At 39.3% G+C, this 20171-nt stretch overlaps 1 protein-coding gene across 5 annotated transcripts in view; it reads left to right on the plus strand.

Annotated features, from left to right (window-relative positions):
* Positions 1-14719, plus strand: part of LOC145552774 (uncharacterized) — a 131649-nt gene extending 116930 nt beyond the window's left edge. For 3 of the 5 annotated variants that reach the window (XR_014088880.1, XR_014088879.1, XM_081610556.1), the window contains 2 exons: positions 7845-7934; positions 13673-14719. Coding sequence is in view for 3 of the 5 variants with exons in the window: in XM_081610556.1 (XP_081466682.1) it covers positions 7845-7934; positions 13673-13704 (122 nt within the window). In the remaining 2 variants the exon portion in view is untranslated. Of the gene's footprint in view, positions 1-7844; positions 8469-13672 lie in introns of those variants that run through there. The other 2 variants (XM_081610555.1, XM_081610554.1) reach the window with 1 other exon arrangement.
* The last annotated feature ends 5452 nt before the right edge of the window (positions 14720-20171 follow it).

Consider the following 20171-nt stretch of genomic DNA (forward strand, 5'->3'; position numbering starts at 1 on the left):
CATGTCCAATCACAAATGTCACAGCAGTGACAGAAAACAGGAAAGAGAAAGAAAAATATTAATGAATCACAATCATCATCATCATCATCCTAATGTTCAATAATACCATTACAATTACATGTTTTTCTACTATCGTCCACTTCAGCCGCCTCTGAGTGAAACTCTGTTCACTGCAGTTCCAGCTCAAAACGATTTGTAGAATGTTTTTTGTTTTTTTCCAACCAATCTTTGTTGCCCAATTTTTCTTAAAATTTGTCTGACTCAGTCACACCTGATAGAGAGCAACCCTTGTCACAGATTGTCATTTGCAGTTTTGTCTGGACTTTGACTAAACCATTCCAACACATACATTTTTGGTCTAAATCATTCTATTGCAGCTTTGACTTCAGTCCCAAGTCTTCTGCGACCTCTAACAGATTTGTCCTCAAAGATTTCCCTGAATTTACTCACAACTCGCTAAAGAAGAGCACCCACACACCATGATGCTGCCACCACCATAAAGATTACAAGTAAAAAAAAATTAAAAAAGATACATCTCACCAGAGCATTGTATTTGATCTGCATGGCTTGCAGCCTGCTCTTTATCTACAATCTGTCAGCATCAGCTTGTGCTTCTTGCTCATTCTGATGCTGTTTGTTCACAAATGTGCATAGTAAAAACCTCTGAGGCCTTTGCAGAAAGCTTTATTTATAGATAAAATTACATGCAATTAAACTCTACTCACTACTTAAGTGTCTTATAAATTTGTTTGCACTGGATTTATTTGCAGGTGTCCTATAACATATTTTAATACATAATTACATGCAACACTATAAAAATGTTTCATTTGAAAACCATTTTTGAAAAAAAAAGGTGTATCTTAATATTCTCATAGTTACTCTTTACTGTGTGTGTGTGTTGCTCTAGCCCCTGAAATCCCAGTGAAATACATTAAAGTTTTCAGATTGTGACGTGACAAAACGTGGAAAAGTTGCCGAGACATGAAGGCTTTTGCAAGGCACTATAAATACTTTTTTGCAGCACATTAAATGTTCCTTTCAGTCTTCAGTCCTCTCCTCTATTTCAAGTTCAAATTAAATTTGCTTGAAACTGTACCACAGTAGCAGCCAGTGGGCCATTACACAGGTACAGTAATTAGACTCTCTGCCAAATTTCTTTTGTGGCTGCCTGGGCCAGGATTTCTCCTCTGCTGACACATTCGCTGCCAGCATCAGGCACATGAAGCCTCGCCGTTCTTGGAAATGGCTTCAGATGAAGAAAACATGGCGGATAACACTGAGAAAACGTCTTCTAATACTGTTGCCCGCCTTAGCATGGCGGATATTAATCTTAAGCGAATGTTGCCGCTTCTTCAATAATAGTTCGTAACAGAAAAAAAAAAAAAAAAAAAACATTTACTGTTGTTTACAACACAGCTTTGCTGTCACATCAGTATATGGAAATGTGTTCTCGGCCTGTTTCTGCTAAAGTCACAAATAAGCAAATAATGAGCAAGAGATGAGATGAAAATGAAAATTGTGTGTAAATGAAAAGAAGAGCAACTGTGCAAATGGAGGAGTAAAGCTTTGTGCACATAAAGCTGTTAAAGAGGAAACAAGCCTCCAAAAAGGGAAAATAAAAAATAAAAAAATCCATTAATGCAACAACTTTTTGAAAGCGAACATTTTAATAATCACAGTTATCAAGGCGGCAGGGCTGCACTATCTACTCATCCTACTGCGTTTCTTTTAATAACCAGACACACTTAGAGCTGCTTTTTCGAGTTGGCAAACACACTGATTTCTTCCTCAGTGGCCATTAGAGATTAACCGTCTTTGTAACAGCATATGTGCTACATAAACAACAGTTTAGTTAATTAGCTAACAGTGACCTGTATTTCAGCGCTAATTTCTTAAGTGCCTGTCAGGTGGACATGTGGCTTTACTTTAATTGATTCAATAATAGTCTACATTGCTGCTAGAAATAGGTGCCAGTAGGGTTTTACTGAATGAACTAACAAAGACTAGAAGAAGAAGAAAAAAAATACTATACAGTTTGAGAATAACTTTTTATGATTGCAAAGCAGAATCAATGAGAATTGGTACTGATGGTTGATAAATGATCACTAGATTATTGACAAATGCACTCAACAAGAAAAATATAGAAGGGGCTTTAAAATCTGTAATCACTTGAGTCTTTCACTTTTAATACAATTTTAATTAGGGAGAGGAAATAACAAGAGCAGAGCTGTGTGGTCAATTTTCCAATATCTGGTGGTGTTTGCAAAATTGTTACCTGTCAATACTCCCAATACAGATTTTAGCCAATTCCAGATTTGCTTCCTTTTTAACCATTATTAAATGAGTCATAAAAATAACACAGAAAAATATCTATTTTCCTGTTAATTGTTAGTTGTTTACATTTGGAGCAGAGGTGACATTACATCAAGTGTATGGAAATGCAGCTGCTGTGAAACAGGATTGCACTTTTTGGAAACAGAAATAATGATTACACTGTAGCTACAGATTTTGAACAGGATTTTTGACCCAGCTGCTCTTGATCATTCCCGGTTAAAAGCAGAAGCTATTGGGGCCTCTCAGTTACGGAAAGTCTTACCTTTGCAAATTCAACAGACCTTAGTTTCACAAGAGCCAGTCAGCCACCCGGGCGGTGAAAATCATGATGATTCCGGGCATCATGTGATTTCTCAATGCATATCCATTTAAAATAAGCATATTGTTATACATATTGATAGAGGGCTTGATGGAGGAGATGTGGAATACATTCTGTGGGAATATTATGTTACACAAACATCGGCCCAGATTTTCCTACTGGTTAAATTCATTATACCTAACATTGCGTTTTCTTGAAAAGTGCCATACACCACATATATGAGCAGTAACGCAGATGTACACACATGCATGCTCAAACGCAGGCCTCCAGTTTTGCCACGGGATGCTGTTTTCCAGCTGTTTAAACCGCAGCTCAAATTAGCTGCTCAGCCATTGGAAGGAAAGGCAGGCAGGATACCAGTAATTACTGTCTGATTGGTAGAGTTGCTGCAATTAGCAAGTTTAAGGCATGAAGATTTGCATACATATAAAAAGCCCTTGCAAAGTCACATTACAATAAAGCAATCTTTTACGATACAATACATTTTCTAAACACTTAAGGAAAAGGAAATTTTAAATCGATAAGAAACGTCTCTGCAGAGACAACGACGCTCAAGAAGTTGTTTTTAAAAGTCTACTTTTAATCTGTTTGTCCTCCGATCATGTAAACGCAGCTGAAATAGAGCTAGACATGAGACATAAAAACACCATGGAGGAATTTCTTTGCTCCCTGTATGGCGTTCGTGATTCCTCCCCTGCAACACTACGGAGGCTCTCAGCAGTGGTCCGCCCTTATCATAGCACATTTAACAGGGGGCTAATCCAATCAGGTGGGATAACAGGGTTGCTCTCAGTGAGTGGAGGAGGATCAGGCGAGTGCTCCTCTGCTTCCCATTAGTGTGTGTCTCCCCAGCCGGGCCTGTCCTAATCCCATTTCCCCATCTAAAGCCTTAACCCAAACAAGCACGCAGGACAATAATCTCCGGTCACACTTCTGTCGGCCGCCGTGGGCCTTCTGATGCTGCTAATGGAGGGATACCAGCAGCAGTGCCAAGAGACTGCCAGGGGGGACTAGATGTGGTTTGTTGTTTGCCAAAGAACCATTACATCCACAGCTTTCTTTCTCTAAAGCTGCTCTGCTGTTAGTCTCTTTCTCTTTTTAGTAGTGCTGTTTATCTGTTGGTGGTTTGTGTTTCCGCCGTCCCACCAAACACATCCACAAGGGTTCTGGTCCTCGCAGGGATCACTTTTCCAGTTTGGCGTGTCAGCAACGCTGTTTCATAAACACATTTGATTGTAAGTAATCCTGTTGTCCACAACGCTCTCATTTCCATGAGAACTATTTAAACTCTGCATTGTGAGGGACAAGGGGAAGGATTGGAGCTGAGTGGATACATCATGTGCAATGGAAAAGAAAGTCATTAGACTTCATTTTAGAGGCCTTATATTGAAGAAAAAAAAAAGAAAAAGAAGGAGTTTGGTGAGAAAGATCTTTTGGCTCTCTGTCCTTGTCTTTCTGTCCCAGTCAAAAGCACATGTGCCCCAGATGCAAGGTTCTGATCCAAACCCAGGCTCATCGAGACGCCACCCTGTGCGTCCCAGATCGCTTACACACTCTCCAAAGACTCTGGAAAAAAACAGTCATCCGCAAGTCTTATTTCTTTTGGTTTCAGTGAGAAGAATGTAACCCGGCTTTCTAATGAATTCCAACTGAAATGTGTTCAGGACAACAGCGGGTAGCTCAAATAATGCCTTTCAGCTAAGCAGCTTGCCTACATATGGATTATGCTAGAGATGTCAAAGATCTGATTGCGAATATCAGTTACTGGCGGAGGCGTTCCTTTGTGTGTAGACGACCCTGACTCAGCTCAGTTCCCGCTGTCTGGTCTTGCTGTTACTGTCCATAAATATGTCTCCCCCACTCGCCACACAAACCGGCTGGAACTTCTGCAGTTGGTTTTTAAAAATCGGCGCTTAATTTTTATGTTCATTAGATGCAAAACTCTATTATAGGTTGTGCTCTTTATTTTGTTGGTTTGATGAAGTGCAACTGTGAACTGGGACTGGCCATTGGTACCGACCTATTCTTCAAAAATCTTGGCCTGCACTTCTTGTGGTTGAACTAAAGTGACTTGTTGACATAATTTTTTATTTGTCTTTGTAATGTGCCTATTTATGATGTTATATTTTTTTATAGAATAGAAATAGCCTCATTTGGTATTTTTATCAAAATCTGTCATAACACAGTCAACCATATGACCAAAAGGAATCTCTTTGTTAGATAATAAGAACATGGGTACAAATTCATTGCACTTGTGACTTTGGTAATCAATATGAAACTTATACAAGAAGCAAAAAAAAAAAAAAGGATGTGCATGCACATCTCAAAATCATCCATCAAATCTGCTTGATAATTTTGTTCTCTGATGTTGGTAATTTACAATCACTTATGGCTGCATGATGATGAAGCGGTTGTTTTACTAGCAAACCCACTCCAAAAAGTTCCCTTGAGAGAAAGGAATCATCAATATTATCTTGGATTGTTTCAAAATTGTTGACAGCTGTGGTATGTGGTTGCTGGAGAAGAATGTCTGCTATCTAAATGATCACAAGTAATCAGGTCCCAAAGTCAGCCACCTGCAAAATGCGTGACCTGATTTTACCGCCAACCTTTTCCTTGAACATCAAGGCAGATTTTAATACATGTTAGTCACCAGGTTTTTCATCAAAAACATGTCTATTAGTTTTGTCTGAGATTTGAAGTAATAATAACTAATTACTAATTTTAAGTATCAACACTCAAAGTTAAGTTGGTTGGAGTTCTGTTGATCATGCGTCCATTGGGAAAACAAACACAAAACCTGGAAAAGAACATTCTAGAAATGAAGATGAATGGAAACAGATTCACAAATGAATCCCCTACTTAGAGCTGCTTCGTTTTTCTTTTTGCTTACTTTTAAGAAGTAAGCCTCAGGTAACTCATTTTATCTAAAATAAAAATGAAGTTGTTCGCTTCTCACCTCCCGAATGTGTGTTGTATTTTTAAGTGACAGCACAAATAATTTATTGATTTTGACTCGAAGGAAATATTTTTCTGGCAAAGGTTACGCTACTCTTAACTGTTATTGTCATCAGAAAAGTGCTCCCACATGCTGCAGTGTCATTCTGAGAGTCCTGTCAGTCACTTTGAATGCCCCAGAAGTACGAGGACTCATGTGAAAGTTGTGCAAGGACAATTCAGAATCAATATTTGCATTTTAAACAAGTCCAGCAAGTGTGATCTCCGTCTCTGTCGGTGCAATAAAACAGATAGAAAAACCTGCTACTCGGTTCCCATCAGTCATGTTAAGGAGCCTTTCAGTACATCATCAACATTGTTTATGAAGAACATACAACTGCAGAACATGGTGTCTTTGATGATGTTTATTCTAGTTTAGAGACCACTCAGATTTTTATTGACTTGTTTTAAATTGCAACAGATTTGCTTCTGACTAGGGGTTAGCCTTTCACTGATCCAGGAATTTCTTCAACTTCCAACAAATTTACTGTGGTTTGACAGCTTTGAGCTACAGGTACTAGTCTCAATAACCCCACAGAGCCACACATCAAACTTCAGAGCGTCCCATTTACACACAGTAGATACTACTGCTGACTACTGGTGCTATAGTTCTTGTTCTGTATCACTGGCTTTTAAATGATGCCAGTAGTAATGCTGAATTGAACTTTTTTGAGCTTAGGCACATTGAAGCATCTGTTTTCAGACAGACAGTCGTGGCTTAACGCCAGACCAAAAGGATTCCCTGTGTTTGTTGTCAAATCTCACTTAAAGTTCAAATATTCAGCAGCAGAATTGTCAGCAAAAAGGCATTGTTCGACCCGCTTTGCAAGTGTCATATTCTTACTTAACTACCTCTAGAAATTTCTGCACTCTGACTTTCCTATTATTTCTTTTCCTCCCGAACTGATGTAACCTGATGAAATCTTAATCTATATTATAAATGCTCTGTTCTCGAAATTTCCCACCTTGCAACAACCCCCAAATCTTATGCTCATCAAGAGGACTCGCCTTTCCCATATGTCAAACCTCTATTTGAAATATTCGGTGCATGAAACAATGTTGGCATTGCATTCGCGAAGCTTCATCATCCCCAACTGTTAAGGAATTGCTTTTGCCCTCAGAACAGTGTGGTGCCTGTGGATCAATTTCCTGATGCTCCCCTTTCAAAATATACTCAGCGGTCCCGGCGGACGTGACACTGTGCGTGCGAGGGCAAAGAGAGGGGAAGGGATGGAGGAGGAGAGCCGGGCCCTGGAAGTCTCCACCTGGTGGGGCGGTTGAGGGCCAGCAAGAACTCCCCACAGAGCACAAAGCTCGCCTTGTGTAAGATAAGCGTTTGGCACCGGGAGGGCCTTACGGCACTATTTTCATAATCAGAGTCAGTTTGTTTTCTTTAGGCCTCAGAGTCTGAGGCTGTCAGGAGAGCAGCTTGCTGGCAGCGCTGGAGGTTGTGTTTGGTAGCACCGATTGAGGAGAAAAGGGTGTTTCTTAAAGGGCAGGTCAGGGGTTTTAGTGTTTACCTCCTGTTTGGCTTTATTTGCTTACCTCAGTGATCCCTCCTCCCCTCAGACGGATTTTCAGCTTGGGGGTTAGCTTAGACGTACCTCATCTTCAACCCTGACTCGACAGCTAAATGCTCATTATTTACGTCTGAAGGTCTTATTACAGCTGCATAACTTACAGCAAAGTGTAAACAAAAATTAAAAAGCAACGAGTCAAATTTTAACAGATACGGTTGCTGACAATTGCAGTAAATATTTAATTCGTCATAAATATTTTGTCTTTGATGCTGAAATAGATCCTGCACATTTTCTTTAAGCCTTCACCATGCAAACAACACCCATGTTTTTGTTTATTTTCTATCCTTTGGCAGTGCAGTTGTGTAATATTTTGTGCATGTTTATAGTGAAAAAAAAACCCACTGTGCAAAACATTCTGAGTTACAAGAATATTTTTCTTGGTAAAGCCTGTTTGGAAAATAGTGCTGCACTTTAATTAGAAACAGAAGATGAGATTCCTTCAGCGTGTATTCAGAGTTAACAATATGAAAAATAAGCAAAGTACTGTTAATTTCTTCTTTTTTTTTCATGAAAACATGAAACTCAATTTATTCGTCATGCTTATCTAATTCCGAGTTGAAATTCCATCAGTTTTGTTACAAACAGGTTTCTTGATTTCTCTCTTCTTTCCACAGTGCGACTTGGCCCGTCAGAAGTGGCCGTCCGCCAGGACTCCTCTCAGCTCACCTCCCTGAAGATTCCTGGCTCTACAGAAACAGGAAAGGGTAATAGTGTTGTGCTGGTTTTCCTCTCTTCTATCTGGATCCCCATTACTTTCTCATTCACTGAATAAAATAAGGAGGAAAAGCAGATGTCAAATAACGTACGTGTGGAAAAATGGACCCGAGCCATAAATTAAACCCAAAGTATACATTGTATTTTGTACATTCAAGTAATCCGAGGCGAAAAAAAAAGAAGAAAAATCCGTTGTATCATAAAATATTTTGGAATAATATTCACACTATTTTTTTCCTCTATTTTTAACATTACAACCACAAACTTAGTGGAAGGAAAATAATTTTAAAATATTTTTTAGGCTTTTGCAAATAAAATCCTAGAAAGTGTGTTGTGCATTTGTAATGTAGCTGTTTTTACTCATCCTAAATAAAATCCAGTGCAGCCAGTTTCTTTTAAAATTCACCAACTTTTTAGACAAGGTTCGCCTGTGTTCTGCATTCATTCTGACTGAGCTTGAACTGTTGTGCAGAGGAGAACTGGCAAACATGTCAGCCTGTAGATGTGAAAAGCAGGTGGAAACATACCCCAAATACTTGCAGCTGTCACTGCGGTGAAAGGTGGCTCTACAAAGTGCTGACTCAAGTGGACTAAATACAAAATGCACGGCACAGTTTTAAAAATTTTATCTGTGAAAACCTGTAAAGTCGTGTGTTTTTTTGCCTCTGCTTCAGAAATTCTTCTTCTATGTCCAGAATATAAAATCCAAGGGCCTCCAGCTCCCTTTTAAGCCATTGTATGTGATTTGCAGTTATAAGAAAACACACTTTTAATGTTATGCATTTTTTTCCCAAAATGTTTCCACGACAAAATATTAAAATCAGATTTCATTCCCGCTAATTGTCACATGGAGCCGATTCCTCAACCCAAATATTTTGTTTTCTGTAGGGCGGCAGGGTCAAAGGTCATTTTTATGGAAGATTACTATCAGAAGGTGAAAAAAAATGAAGTGGCCATTCGTCTGAAACTAAAATATTGCAGTGAGAAGGTCATCAGTGTTGTCTGTCTCTGCTGAAGCTGCAGCGTCTCTCCAAAAAGGTGGACAAACACGCAGCCAGACGCTCAAAAGTTTCCGAGTGTTTAGAAGTCACTTCACCCCTGGCCAAGCCTGTGGTGAAGCCACCCAAGTCTAGTCATATCAGTGGGATCTGCTAACTAGCCCCCGAGGACACTGCCAGGTTTTTATAGTAAATTGTGGAGTGAACCACAACTAAATAAAAAGAAGATAGGCTTCCTCTGACTTCATAGCATTCTGTGGTCTACATTTTCCTGCGAGTTCTGTTTTGCTTTTGACTCTTTCCATCCTCGGCTTCTCCTTTCATCTTCACTCAAAAATGCATCTGGATGAACCATTCCTCTTCGTAGCGTTTTGCCAGTCTCTTCAGCTCTTTAAAACAGTGTTTTGACGTTACAGGATCGAAACCAAAGATTTAGTATGATGAAAGTCTTAATCTGTTCAAGAAGTCTGTAAGTTATCTGTAATCACAATAGAGCCACAAATATTTTTCATAGATTGCAGTTTTTTTTCCTTTTTCTCCTCTCTCTCCCTTGTTCTGTTCTGTGGCTCATTCAGGCAGTAAAATATGATCATCTTATCTCGTTTTGTATCTGAAGGGAGGCAGTGGCGAGGGCTCGAGAAAACTCCCGCTGAGCACAGATGTGGACAGCTGCAGCCAAAAGCACCAGCTCCGTTTGCCAAAACACAACTGTAAAACTCTGCCTGCAATAAGTAACCATGAAACCAAAACATTTCTTTTTTCTAACTGTGGGATCAGCCATGAACCTGAGTCACACAAGGGGACTTCAGGGGACCACTCAGGCCTGATTGAGTGGAAAACCTTCAAGTAAGCGAAGTTTATATTGGACTAAGGAACTTGTGTGCAGAATGAAGTCATTCAGCATACAGTGTAGTTTCATATATTTTCTCTTTAGTATCGTGAGGCACCCATCCCAAAGAGGCCCGGTCCGTGAATACAGATGCACTGCATAGCATTACTGTAAACTTTCTTTGGCCCGTATCAAACCACGATACATTTTTTTATTTTATTTTACCATTTCAAAAACAAATATGTGAAGTGCCGAGTTTTGCTGTTGCTGCCAGTGATTTTCTCAGCCCGGTGCCCAACTGCTCGGCTCTGAGGCCGAGTGAAGGAGGATAAAGTACAGGCAGTACTTTCTCATTCCCAGGATTGACTTCATACTTTTGCTCCAACCCGCTGTGGTTTCACTTGATATGCAATGTGCAGCCATAAATTAGGTCAAATTCCTGAATGATCAGTTTTGTTTAAATAGTAAAATGGTAAATGGCATATACTTTTACAGCGCTTTATCAAGTCTACAGAATTCCAAAGCGCTTCACACACACACACTCACACGCTGATGGGGGTGTAAGCTACTGCATTGTAGTAGCTACCACAGATCTCTGGTGGAGGTGTTGCACCGGCGCCATCGGGCCCACTGATGAACCCCAGCCGGCAAGGGGAGTGAAGCGTCTTGCCCAAGGACCCAACGACTGACGCAGAGAGAGTACGGCTTTGAATCAGCAACCCGCCAATTGCAGGATGAACTCCTACCACCCCTGGAAATTACAGAATTTAAAATTGCTTAAAAAGATCATTTGTGAATCACAAAGAACCTACGGTTTTTGAATTTAGTATTCAAATAAAGCAGTTGTTACCTTTCTTTTTGCCATTTTGCCAAAAAGCGTTACTATGTCAGATCGATTCTTTCCTCGCTCGTTTGGGAGAGCAGCCATGTTTTAGTATAGGCTTAGAGTCTTGTTATACCTTTTAAAAAAGTATTTACTGGTTGGATATCTGGAAGGCGATTGGCAACTGGATTTATTTAAGGGTATTAAAGTGAAAGGGACTCGAATCACAGCCTTTCACCATTTTTATCTGTAAATCATGTCTAACAACCACATTTTCCTTTAACTTCATGAAAACAGACAACTTTGTTTGGTCTATCTACAGCAACATAGAGACCACCCTATCAAGTTTCTTTTCTCTCCGACTATTTCTCTGTGACACACCGACTCACAAAGAAACACACATACACAGCGTTTTTTTTTATTTTTTTATCCGGCCGTTTTCTCATGTAATGTGACCTGGAGAGGCGCCAGAGAGCCCGTGGAAGGTCTGTGGCCTGAGGCCTGCCGACACCTTCGCAGTCCTGTTGAAATGTTTATTTATAACTCTCTTCCAGCTCCACCTCCCTCTATCGTCTGCCAGCCACCATGCCAATCCAAACACACCAGGCCTCTCCAGACTGATCCAGAGCATGATTTCAGAAAGAAGAGAAGCCTTTCCCTTCTTTTTTCTCCCTTCCCCTCTTCCCCCCTTCTCCAGCCCGAACTCACCCACCCTTTCCTGCCTCCCACTTTTCTAAAGAGTGACACTTTGGGAGAGAGAACTGAGCGCACACTGAAAGCGAGAGGAAAAGAAGGAGGAGGGAGGGCTGGATGGATGGATAGAAGAAAAGAAGGGGGGGTAGAGGTTTCCTCCATGCTGCAGAGGCTGCTAAATTGGTTTCAGAGCAGCAGTTGGACTCCGGGGATGTGTGGCACACACTGCCGACTAGCTGTGTTTGCTTTTGTGGGGTGTAGGAAATTTGATCACTATCCTTGTTGCCAACCCACATCCCACCCGTCACCACCACCGAGAATGAAGGGGGGTAAAAGAGGACAGTCATTCCTAAACAGGTATCAGTGATACATCTGTAATAGGAATAACAAACATTAAGTCAGGGTAAAGGAAAAAGTGCACATTTCACTCAAATGTTTAATGGTTACATCATACCACATGAAGAATCATCTTGTTAGACAGGAAGTAACTTGTCTGTGGAAGGTGGAATGATATATTGAATCCCTGGTGAGTCCAAGGTTGAAGGCTCACTAAATGCGTTCAACTGGGCCGGGCCTTCCAAAGCCGTGCAGACTGGCAGGCAGAAACGGGGCCGTGGGGAAATGCAAGTCACCCAGGAGATCTCAGGTGCTTTGAGGCCGAATTTCTGCTGCCGCACAGCTCACTGGGAAAACTCAAGAACAATCTGCTTAAGGAAAAAACTTGTGTCCAAAACAGCTGTTCCAAATTATTAACGTAAGTTATAAATAAAAAAAAAATCAAAAATAGTATGTTGCCCAAGGAAGAACTGCAGTTTTTTAAAAAAAATCTGAAATGTTTACCTCCTCGTAGCTGCGTGATGGCGTAGACGTCTTCGCAATGCGGCCCTCTCTGACTCAGCCTCCGAGACCTTGGAGATTCATCTGCAGTAAATGTTGAAATATCTCCCAGCCATGCGAAAAGAGAAACATATACCGTATTATTTCCAGTCAATCAAAGGAGCTACTGTCTGCTGAATAATATATAATTGCATCAAATATTTATTCCAACCTCTAAAAGTGGAATAGCAGTACATTTGATAAAGGCGTATTTGTTCAGAAGATAATGTCCATGCAATTAAATGACGTGGGCAGTTTTAAACGCAAGCCACAAATCATAAAAAAAATTTAAAAAAGTTGGTAATAAGGCATATGCAGGTGGCTTGCAAAACACAGATTTTCAGTTATAATGTTTCTTTAATACTTTTAGAAGAGTAAATTATTTTCCATCTCAGTTTGTGTTTTACATGTGTGGACAAGAGATCTAGAATCGATGAGAAGCAATGGCATTGATGCTCTCTTTGCATGTGAGTACTATTAATTTTTGCGTTGGGGCAAAAATAAAACAAAGAAAAAAAAAACCCAGAGTGTTTTATTTGTTGAAGACTATCTGGGCCCAAGTCACAGCTTCTATAAAGCACAACCCACTTCTGTTGAATTATCACTGCTTATTAATGTGTGTCTGTTTCAAAGACATCATGCAGACGCCTTATGAGCACACATAAAAATCGAGCCGATTTTAGCGCCAGGTCTTCATTGCTCTCTCAAGACAGGTTGCTTGCGTTGCATCTGAACACACATGCCTTAAATTGCATGTATATGATGACAAATCCTTTATCTAATTTACTGTGTATTTTTGCAGCCTGCGACATATTCTCCTAGTGAATAAATGATCCACCGAGTGTTATGAGGACTTCGTATGTGTGTAACTGTCCAAATACGGGCTCATTGAGACTGCAGAGAAGTTGATTGCGGTTTTCTGTTTGTGTGTTTGTATTCCTGTTTATCATAAACGGATCCTCTGGGACTGCCGTCTCCACAGTAACCATCTCTCTTGGTGGTCTGGCATTAATAGTCTGTCTGGTGTTGATGATTTAGATATGGTGAAGAACAAAATAGAAATACTTCAACAAAAAAAAAAAAGAAAGAAAGAAAAGTTGGCCTGTAAAATCATTTAACAGTCTGGAACAATAAACACCTCAACAAGTAAATGAATAATCAGTAAATCAAGGGGTCAGTTAAAGCAACCTTTTTTTTTTTTTCCCCAAGCTTCCTTGTGTGTTGGTAAGTGTGTGCGTGTGCGTGTGTGTGTCTGCCTGTGTGTGCATTTGAGCATTTGGTGTTTGTTTTTCCTCTTTGTCTCATTTCTCCCCCCACCTCTCTGGAGTGAAGAGAAATTGAGAAACCAATCTAAAATCCATCAGGACTTCCCTGCCCACAAGCCCCTCTCACTCTAACCCCACTCCCCCCCACCTTCTCTTCTCGCCCAACCACCCAGCACCCAACACACGCACACGCACGCACACACACACACACACAAACAAACCACTCTTGTTTTTTGTGTTGCAGGCGTCTGGAAATTGGATGAGATGTTCGTTTAGCGGGCAGCTGGTCTGGGGCCGATATGAATTGCGTTTCCCCACGCCAGGAAAGGTCAAGCCCCCTCGCCTTGACGGAGTGCATCAGCCTATTGAGTGGCGCTTTAGTCCATTTACCAGCAACCAATGGCACGACGGCGCATGGGAGAGAGTGAGGCACAAAAACTCTGTGTAGTAAAGAGAAAAGAATGACAACACGTCAGATATAAATTCATTGTTTCTCATCACCCAGCTGGGGCAGGAATGGCTGGGAGTGATTGCTGGGGAGGGGGGAGTGGGAGAGGAATACTGCCATCTGAGTGGGCTTTGCATGTGTGAGAAAAGAGATGAGCGTCCCTCCTTTACCAGCAGTGACACAACATTTGCCTTTGGTGCAAATGTTTAAAACTTAAGCACACAAAAAAATAGGTAATTGTGGGAATTTGGTTAAAAGAATTATTGACCTTTTTTTACTATCATTTACTATCATTTATCAGAGTGGTTCTCAAACCATAAGGTTTTTAAAACTTTCCCCCCTTTATTGACACTTATACTCTGCACAAATGTACTAAAAAAAAGCCTGAAATGATAAACCCTTGTTTTTATGTCACCTACTAACTATGTAATCATAGAAAAAACATGAAAAAAAATAAAAGAGGTGTATGTGAAGAAGTGTGGTCGGTGTCAAGAAAGTTGATAAGAAATCCATTAGCAGACAGTTCAGTGTTCTTCCTGGTGGATTTTATTCTTTGACATTTTGGTTTTATGACATCATCAATCTCCCAGCAGCCAAAATCTTACTGGTTTTACGCAGAATTGGAAACACACTGGTATTTCATCAGTGTGTACCATTAGAAAATAAGTCAAACCAAATAAAATATTAACAAAGAAACAGCAATAAGGTCATTAATCTAATTCACAAACTCATTTACCTAAATGGCATGGTGCAAGTTAAAATATTTAATGCATGGCAACTGAACGGATTACTTAAAAAAACAAAACAATGCAATACAAAAAGAAAGCCCTTCACTTTGTTCTACCCAGTCAGTGACATCATGCAATCAGTGACATCATGCACCAATTTAAGCAGGAAATGCTGGCCCGTCCCACACACCTGTTCTGGCTTTGTAATCTAAAGGGACAAACAATGGTGGGCATAAAAGAAACAAACAAAAAGAATTTGCCAAAATGTGCATTGTAACAGAATAAATATTCAAATGGATCAATGGTTCAGTAGTGTTACCTTTAAAAAGAAACATGCATTGATGCAAAGTGCAACATAATATAGGTAATTGAAGTGAAGTTAAAACAGCAATGTTTAAACTAAAGCAACATGATCAACTAGAGAAAGATGAGGGAAAAAATAAAACATGTTTAAGGGACAAGTGGTGAATAAATACTAACTTAACCACTTTGTGACTGTAAAAGCTTGCTTTGTTGCTCGAATAAGAACCCTTAAGACTACTATTAATAATCTGCTTTCTGCTTTTGATTTAACTTCAACACCTAGTCTTTATTACACACATCTAACATTGATTATAGTGTATCTGATTAACCTAATTCAGCTGTCTTAGGGGAAATAAAATCAGCTCGTTTGCAGTAGGTCTTTTTGCTAACGCCATGCATCGAGGAGAAGCTTTAAAGCGTCTAATCGTGCAGGTTTATGAGCCAGGAGGAGAGTTTCAATGTGTACACCATACACAAACGATGAGACAGGCTGCACAATATCAGAAAATCATGTAATGGCAGCATCGTGGCAAAATAAAGCGATGATGATCTCAGTAGCAGTTGATCTAACTCTGTTAGTGTTTGAATCTGGGACTCTGTAATCTGTGTCAGACATGAACATGATCTTAATCAAACAGGCTGAATATCTTATTGAAATGTTAAATGTATAGTCATCATACTGTAGATATTAGTCAACAATTATTGCATTCTAAACAGTCTTCTACAATATTAATGATATTTTGATGGCTATATATTTGCAACATATTGTACGACAAAGTTGCTAATTTGGAAAGAGCTGAATCCGCTGTTCTCATCCCACACTTGGCCCTCAGTGTCTCTCGGCTTGTCTGGGGGCAGAAGGTTTAGTTTCAATTTAAATGTGGAGGCAAAATAATACATTTATTTCTATTACAAAAGAGCAGATCGTGAAAACTAACACTGAAATAAACCAGAGACGAACACTTAGTTCACACTTAGCAAGCCTGCATGATGTATTTAGTTACAAATGATAAGGTCTCTTGATTGTTCTGGAACCTAGAGACCACAAAATCCAAATAAAAGCTGTCTCATCTGGAGTAAATAGGCATTTCTTGATACCTGGGCTTCTAGAAAACATTCATCCATCCAGCAACCGTTATTCTGGTTAAAGCTGTTCTTGAACCTTCTGTAGAGAAACAACCTCAGATGATAAACAAGAAGAGTTTTATTTAGCAAAACTGTAACAGAGAAAATGCTCAAAAGGTTATCTGGTGCCATCAGACTCTTTGAACCTCATAAAAAAGAGACCCAATGATTTATTCATTTAAACATGTATTTATCTAATTACCTTGGATGTCCTTATTGTGATGCTTCAGAGGGGAGTTTCATTTTTGGCTCATTCTATTAAAAACAGATTTGGTACAGTCCATCTCAAGAGGTGCCTGCATATTTAACACATTAGAAGTAAGACGGAGGATAGAAATATTTTATACCTACCAATCTGTTAGTTTTATCTCTTTTACAGCGGCGCAATCCTTGATTATGTTGGCCAGTCCCCTCTCCCCTCATAATACACAGTTTGTCTTTGAAAATAAACTTTCCAAATGCCTGCTTTGTTAAAGGAAATGACACACTCCCCAAGTAAAAAACAGAAAAGCGGGAAACGGACATTTTAAATGTGTTGGTGCAACTATTGTGCAGGACTTGTATCATTTTCCGCTCCCCCGCCCTTCCTCATTTTAATACATGCAGGAGGAAAAGAGGTTGCTTTCCCTTTAATTTTCATCCCTGCATATCTGGGAGAGTTAAGGCAAAGCAATTAAAACAAAGGCATATTTAACATGAGGTTAATGATTGGCTGACCCTGCAGTCAGCACAGTGACAATATCTTAATTATTGAGAAACCTAAAGTCATTATGCCTACGAATGGCCTGAGGAGCATCTCTATTGATTGGGATCCAGTCCCATTACAGGCCCAGCCAGGACCATTGAAGCCCTTATTATAGATACTCTCTCTCTCTTTCCCTCTTTGTGTCATACAGAAAACTTTTAAAAATATTTAAACTGATAACTTTTATGAATAATTATTTTTTGGTTCTCATTATTTCTACTTTCATTTCTACCACCTTGTTGTTTTTGTTAATCAGTGTTTTTGTCCAGTTTGTGGTTAGACTCTTTTGGTGTAAGCCAAAGGTTCTCTATATTTACACTGGCCATTGCTATTTTTTAATTAATGTTTAATAATCTGAAACAAGGTATCAATAGTTTATAAAATGCATGTAAGATTATACTGTTGTTTCCCTGTTGCACTGTACTATTGCATGCTTAAGTTTCCCTTTTAACTTTAGTTGATTGAAATAGTTTTGGTTTAAGCCTCACCTTTACGCTACGTTCACATAGCAGGTGTGATGCTCAATTTTTTTTTTTTTTTTTTTTGCTGAAATCCAATTTATTTTTAGGTGATTGTTTAAACCACTTATTTACCGCATCTGGCTTCTTCTGGTGCAGAATTGTGATGCATGTCTTACAGCACAAATGTAAAAGTGAGAGAAAATGCAACAAGACCATTCAGACTGCATATGATTTGAAAACTATCAGATACATATCTCATTTCAAAACCACAAGTTGCACAAGTCCGATTTATTTATTTTTTTTGGGTGAAATGCAATTTTGGTTGCATTTGCCTGGACTGTACATGTAGCCTTAGTTTACGTTGGAGTGTGTGCATAGTTGTATTTTAAACATGATTTCTTGTGGCTCTGTGTGTAACAAGATCCTGGACACTACCACTTTGTTCCACTGTAGACTGTGTGTGTAGCTGGAATTACAAATGACTTGTGTACAGTATGCAAGTTACACACTTCTAAATATCAAATCATTTCAGTAATGCATTATAGAAATTTTTCATGCACCAAATATTATAATGAATACATTTTAATTTTTAATAAAAAAAAACAACAAATAACTATTACATATTTCTATACAAAAACAGTCACAAATCACATCACTGACCCAATAAATGGCTGAAATTTAAATTTCCTTGTAAGTAGTATTGTGAGTTATTAACAATTATATCTACTTTATATGTACAGGGAACACTCCTTCTGTTTCTTGTAAATACTCCCAAATGTAAATGTAACTTTGGTTTGAAAATTCACAAAATAGATTTTTGCATGAACTTCTTCTGTCTGTGATGAGTTAATGATATATCCAGGTGTAACCCACCTCTTAACCAATGGCAGCACAGCATCTACTTATCCTTGTAGGACTAAGCCAGAATAACCAGGTATAAACGCTGAATGGGCCTGTGGCCTTTTTTACAATGGACCTTCATCATGGCTGCTCTCAAACAAGTCTATAACTTCAGATTGAACTATTCTGAATTCCTTATTGGCAAACTAAATTAAAAAAAACAACGACCGTTGACTACCACAGGCAAGATATCGGAGTAAAAGTAGGAGTCTCAACCTTTAAAACTTCTCCTGTAGGACAAAGATTGGTAGATATAATGTAGGTATGTCTGCAGGTCTCCATGCACTAAATGTTTTTGATAATTGGTTCTTTACACCCATTTATCCAACAACCAATAACTACCCAATTCAGGCTCTAAAGGGAGGCCAGTGAGTGAGACTTTATATCGTCAGGAGTGTTTCAAGATAAATACGGAGGCCAGACGACTTTTCCACTGTCACACAGCTTCCTCCCCATGTGGGAGTGAAGCTGCATGGGGAGATCTGAGATGTAATTACCCAATCAGTGTGTGCCATCCTTATTAAAACACTGCTAACAGTGCTCCATTATTGAAATACCCCCCACCGGACTCTTCTTAATTCATTAAATAAATTAGCACCAACACCTTTAATAATTCATATGATGTCTACATATTTTCCTTCCCCACAGAGGGTAACTATGACAAAAAAAAAAACTATGGCAAAGAAGACAAGAGCTGAAAGATGATAAAGAACTGGGTAGAGTAAGGAGTCGGTGTGAATGACTTTGTGTTTAAATTAAGAAAAATTAGTAAAATGGCTCATACATCATCTGAATGGCGCATTTAACAGGTTAGGTTATTATGCTATTGTTTTTGTTTCTAACAAGTGCAGTCCAACAATCCTATGACACCAGCATGCAGGTAGCGTTAAGCTAATGCTAGCTCACAGGAAGAGGCATGTCTTCATTTTTGTGTCACTTGGCTTCCTGATTGTCTCCTGTGTCCCTCTCTTTTGTGATGCATTATTGTGCTAATGAGTATATCCTTGAGCTAGGCGAATAAGCTAAAAGACATATACAGGGCGGTACCAGACAGGGGGGATCTCGCTGTGTCTCTATGTATCTTTAATTGACACATCTGGATCTCTAATGAAATATTTACAGCCTCTGACGATGGCTCGGTGATGCGCGGCGATCAGCGCTGCGTTGCCGACGGTGAACTCGACACGCTTCTGCGCTTGTGAAGTCATTAGCGCAGGCCCACTCCTTCCACAATCCCATACGCGTGAAGATTTCCTTATTGCACACAAAATGTTGATGTGAAATAATGATTTTAAGGTTGTTTTATTTTTTTCCTATTTTTGGTGTATATACATTTTTTTAAAGCAGAGTTAAACACTATTACAGGATGCCTTCTAGTGATAAAGGTGATGTTCAAAGCAGATTTATTCTTTAAGTATGAAAAGTGTTTTTCCTAAATGATTTATTCAACTTTGCACTTTTTCCCCATTTTGTCATGTTGCAACTTTTAAATTAATGTGATTTGATATCCATGCCATACAAAAGTATGGCATGGATATCTATTCAGTAGCCCTTTACTCCTTACTCCTTTAATGGTGGCACTCTGCTATGATTTTCTTCAAATTAAACTTTGTGGTGATAAACCTACAGCCTGGACACATAATCTGTAGAACATGGTGGTGGCAGCATCATTTTGCAGGTTCTTTTATAAAGTAATGAGAGAGAAAAAAAGTTCACGGGAAGATGGATGGACCTGTGTACAGGGCATACTGGAAGAAAAAGCTACAAAAGACTTGAGATTGAGCTATAATGCAAGGATCAACACAAGTCCACATATCAGAATGGCCTACTTAAAGTCAAAATCCAACTGAGAATCTGAGGCACTGTCTGAAAACCAATGTTGATCATTCCAGCCAGACCAAGCTTGAACTGTGTTGTCTGAAAAAACTTTAAATCTTTAAATAATCTGGAACTGCATCTAAAAAAAAAAAAAACTCTTGTTTTTTTTCCACTTCACAACTTTGAGTTGGCTTATCGCATAAAATCCACGGAAG

This window comes from Poecilia reticulata, chromosome 9 (assembly GCF_904066995.2).
Source record: "Poecilia reticulata chromosome 9, P_reticulata-male-v2, whole genome shotgun sequence".
NCBI lineage: Eukaryota > Metazoa > Chordata > Actinopteri > Cyprinodontiformes > Poeciliidae > Poecilia > Poecilia reticulata.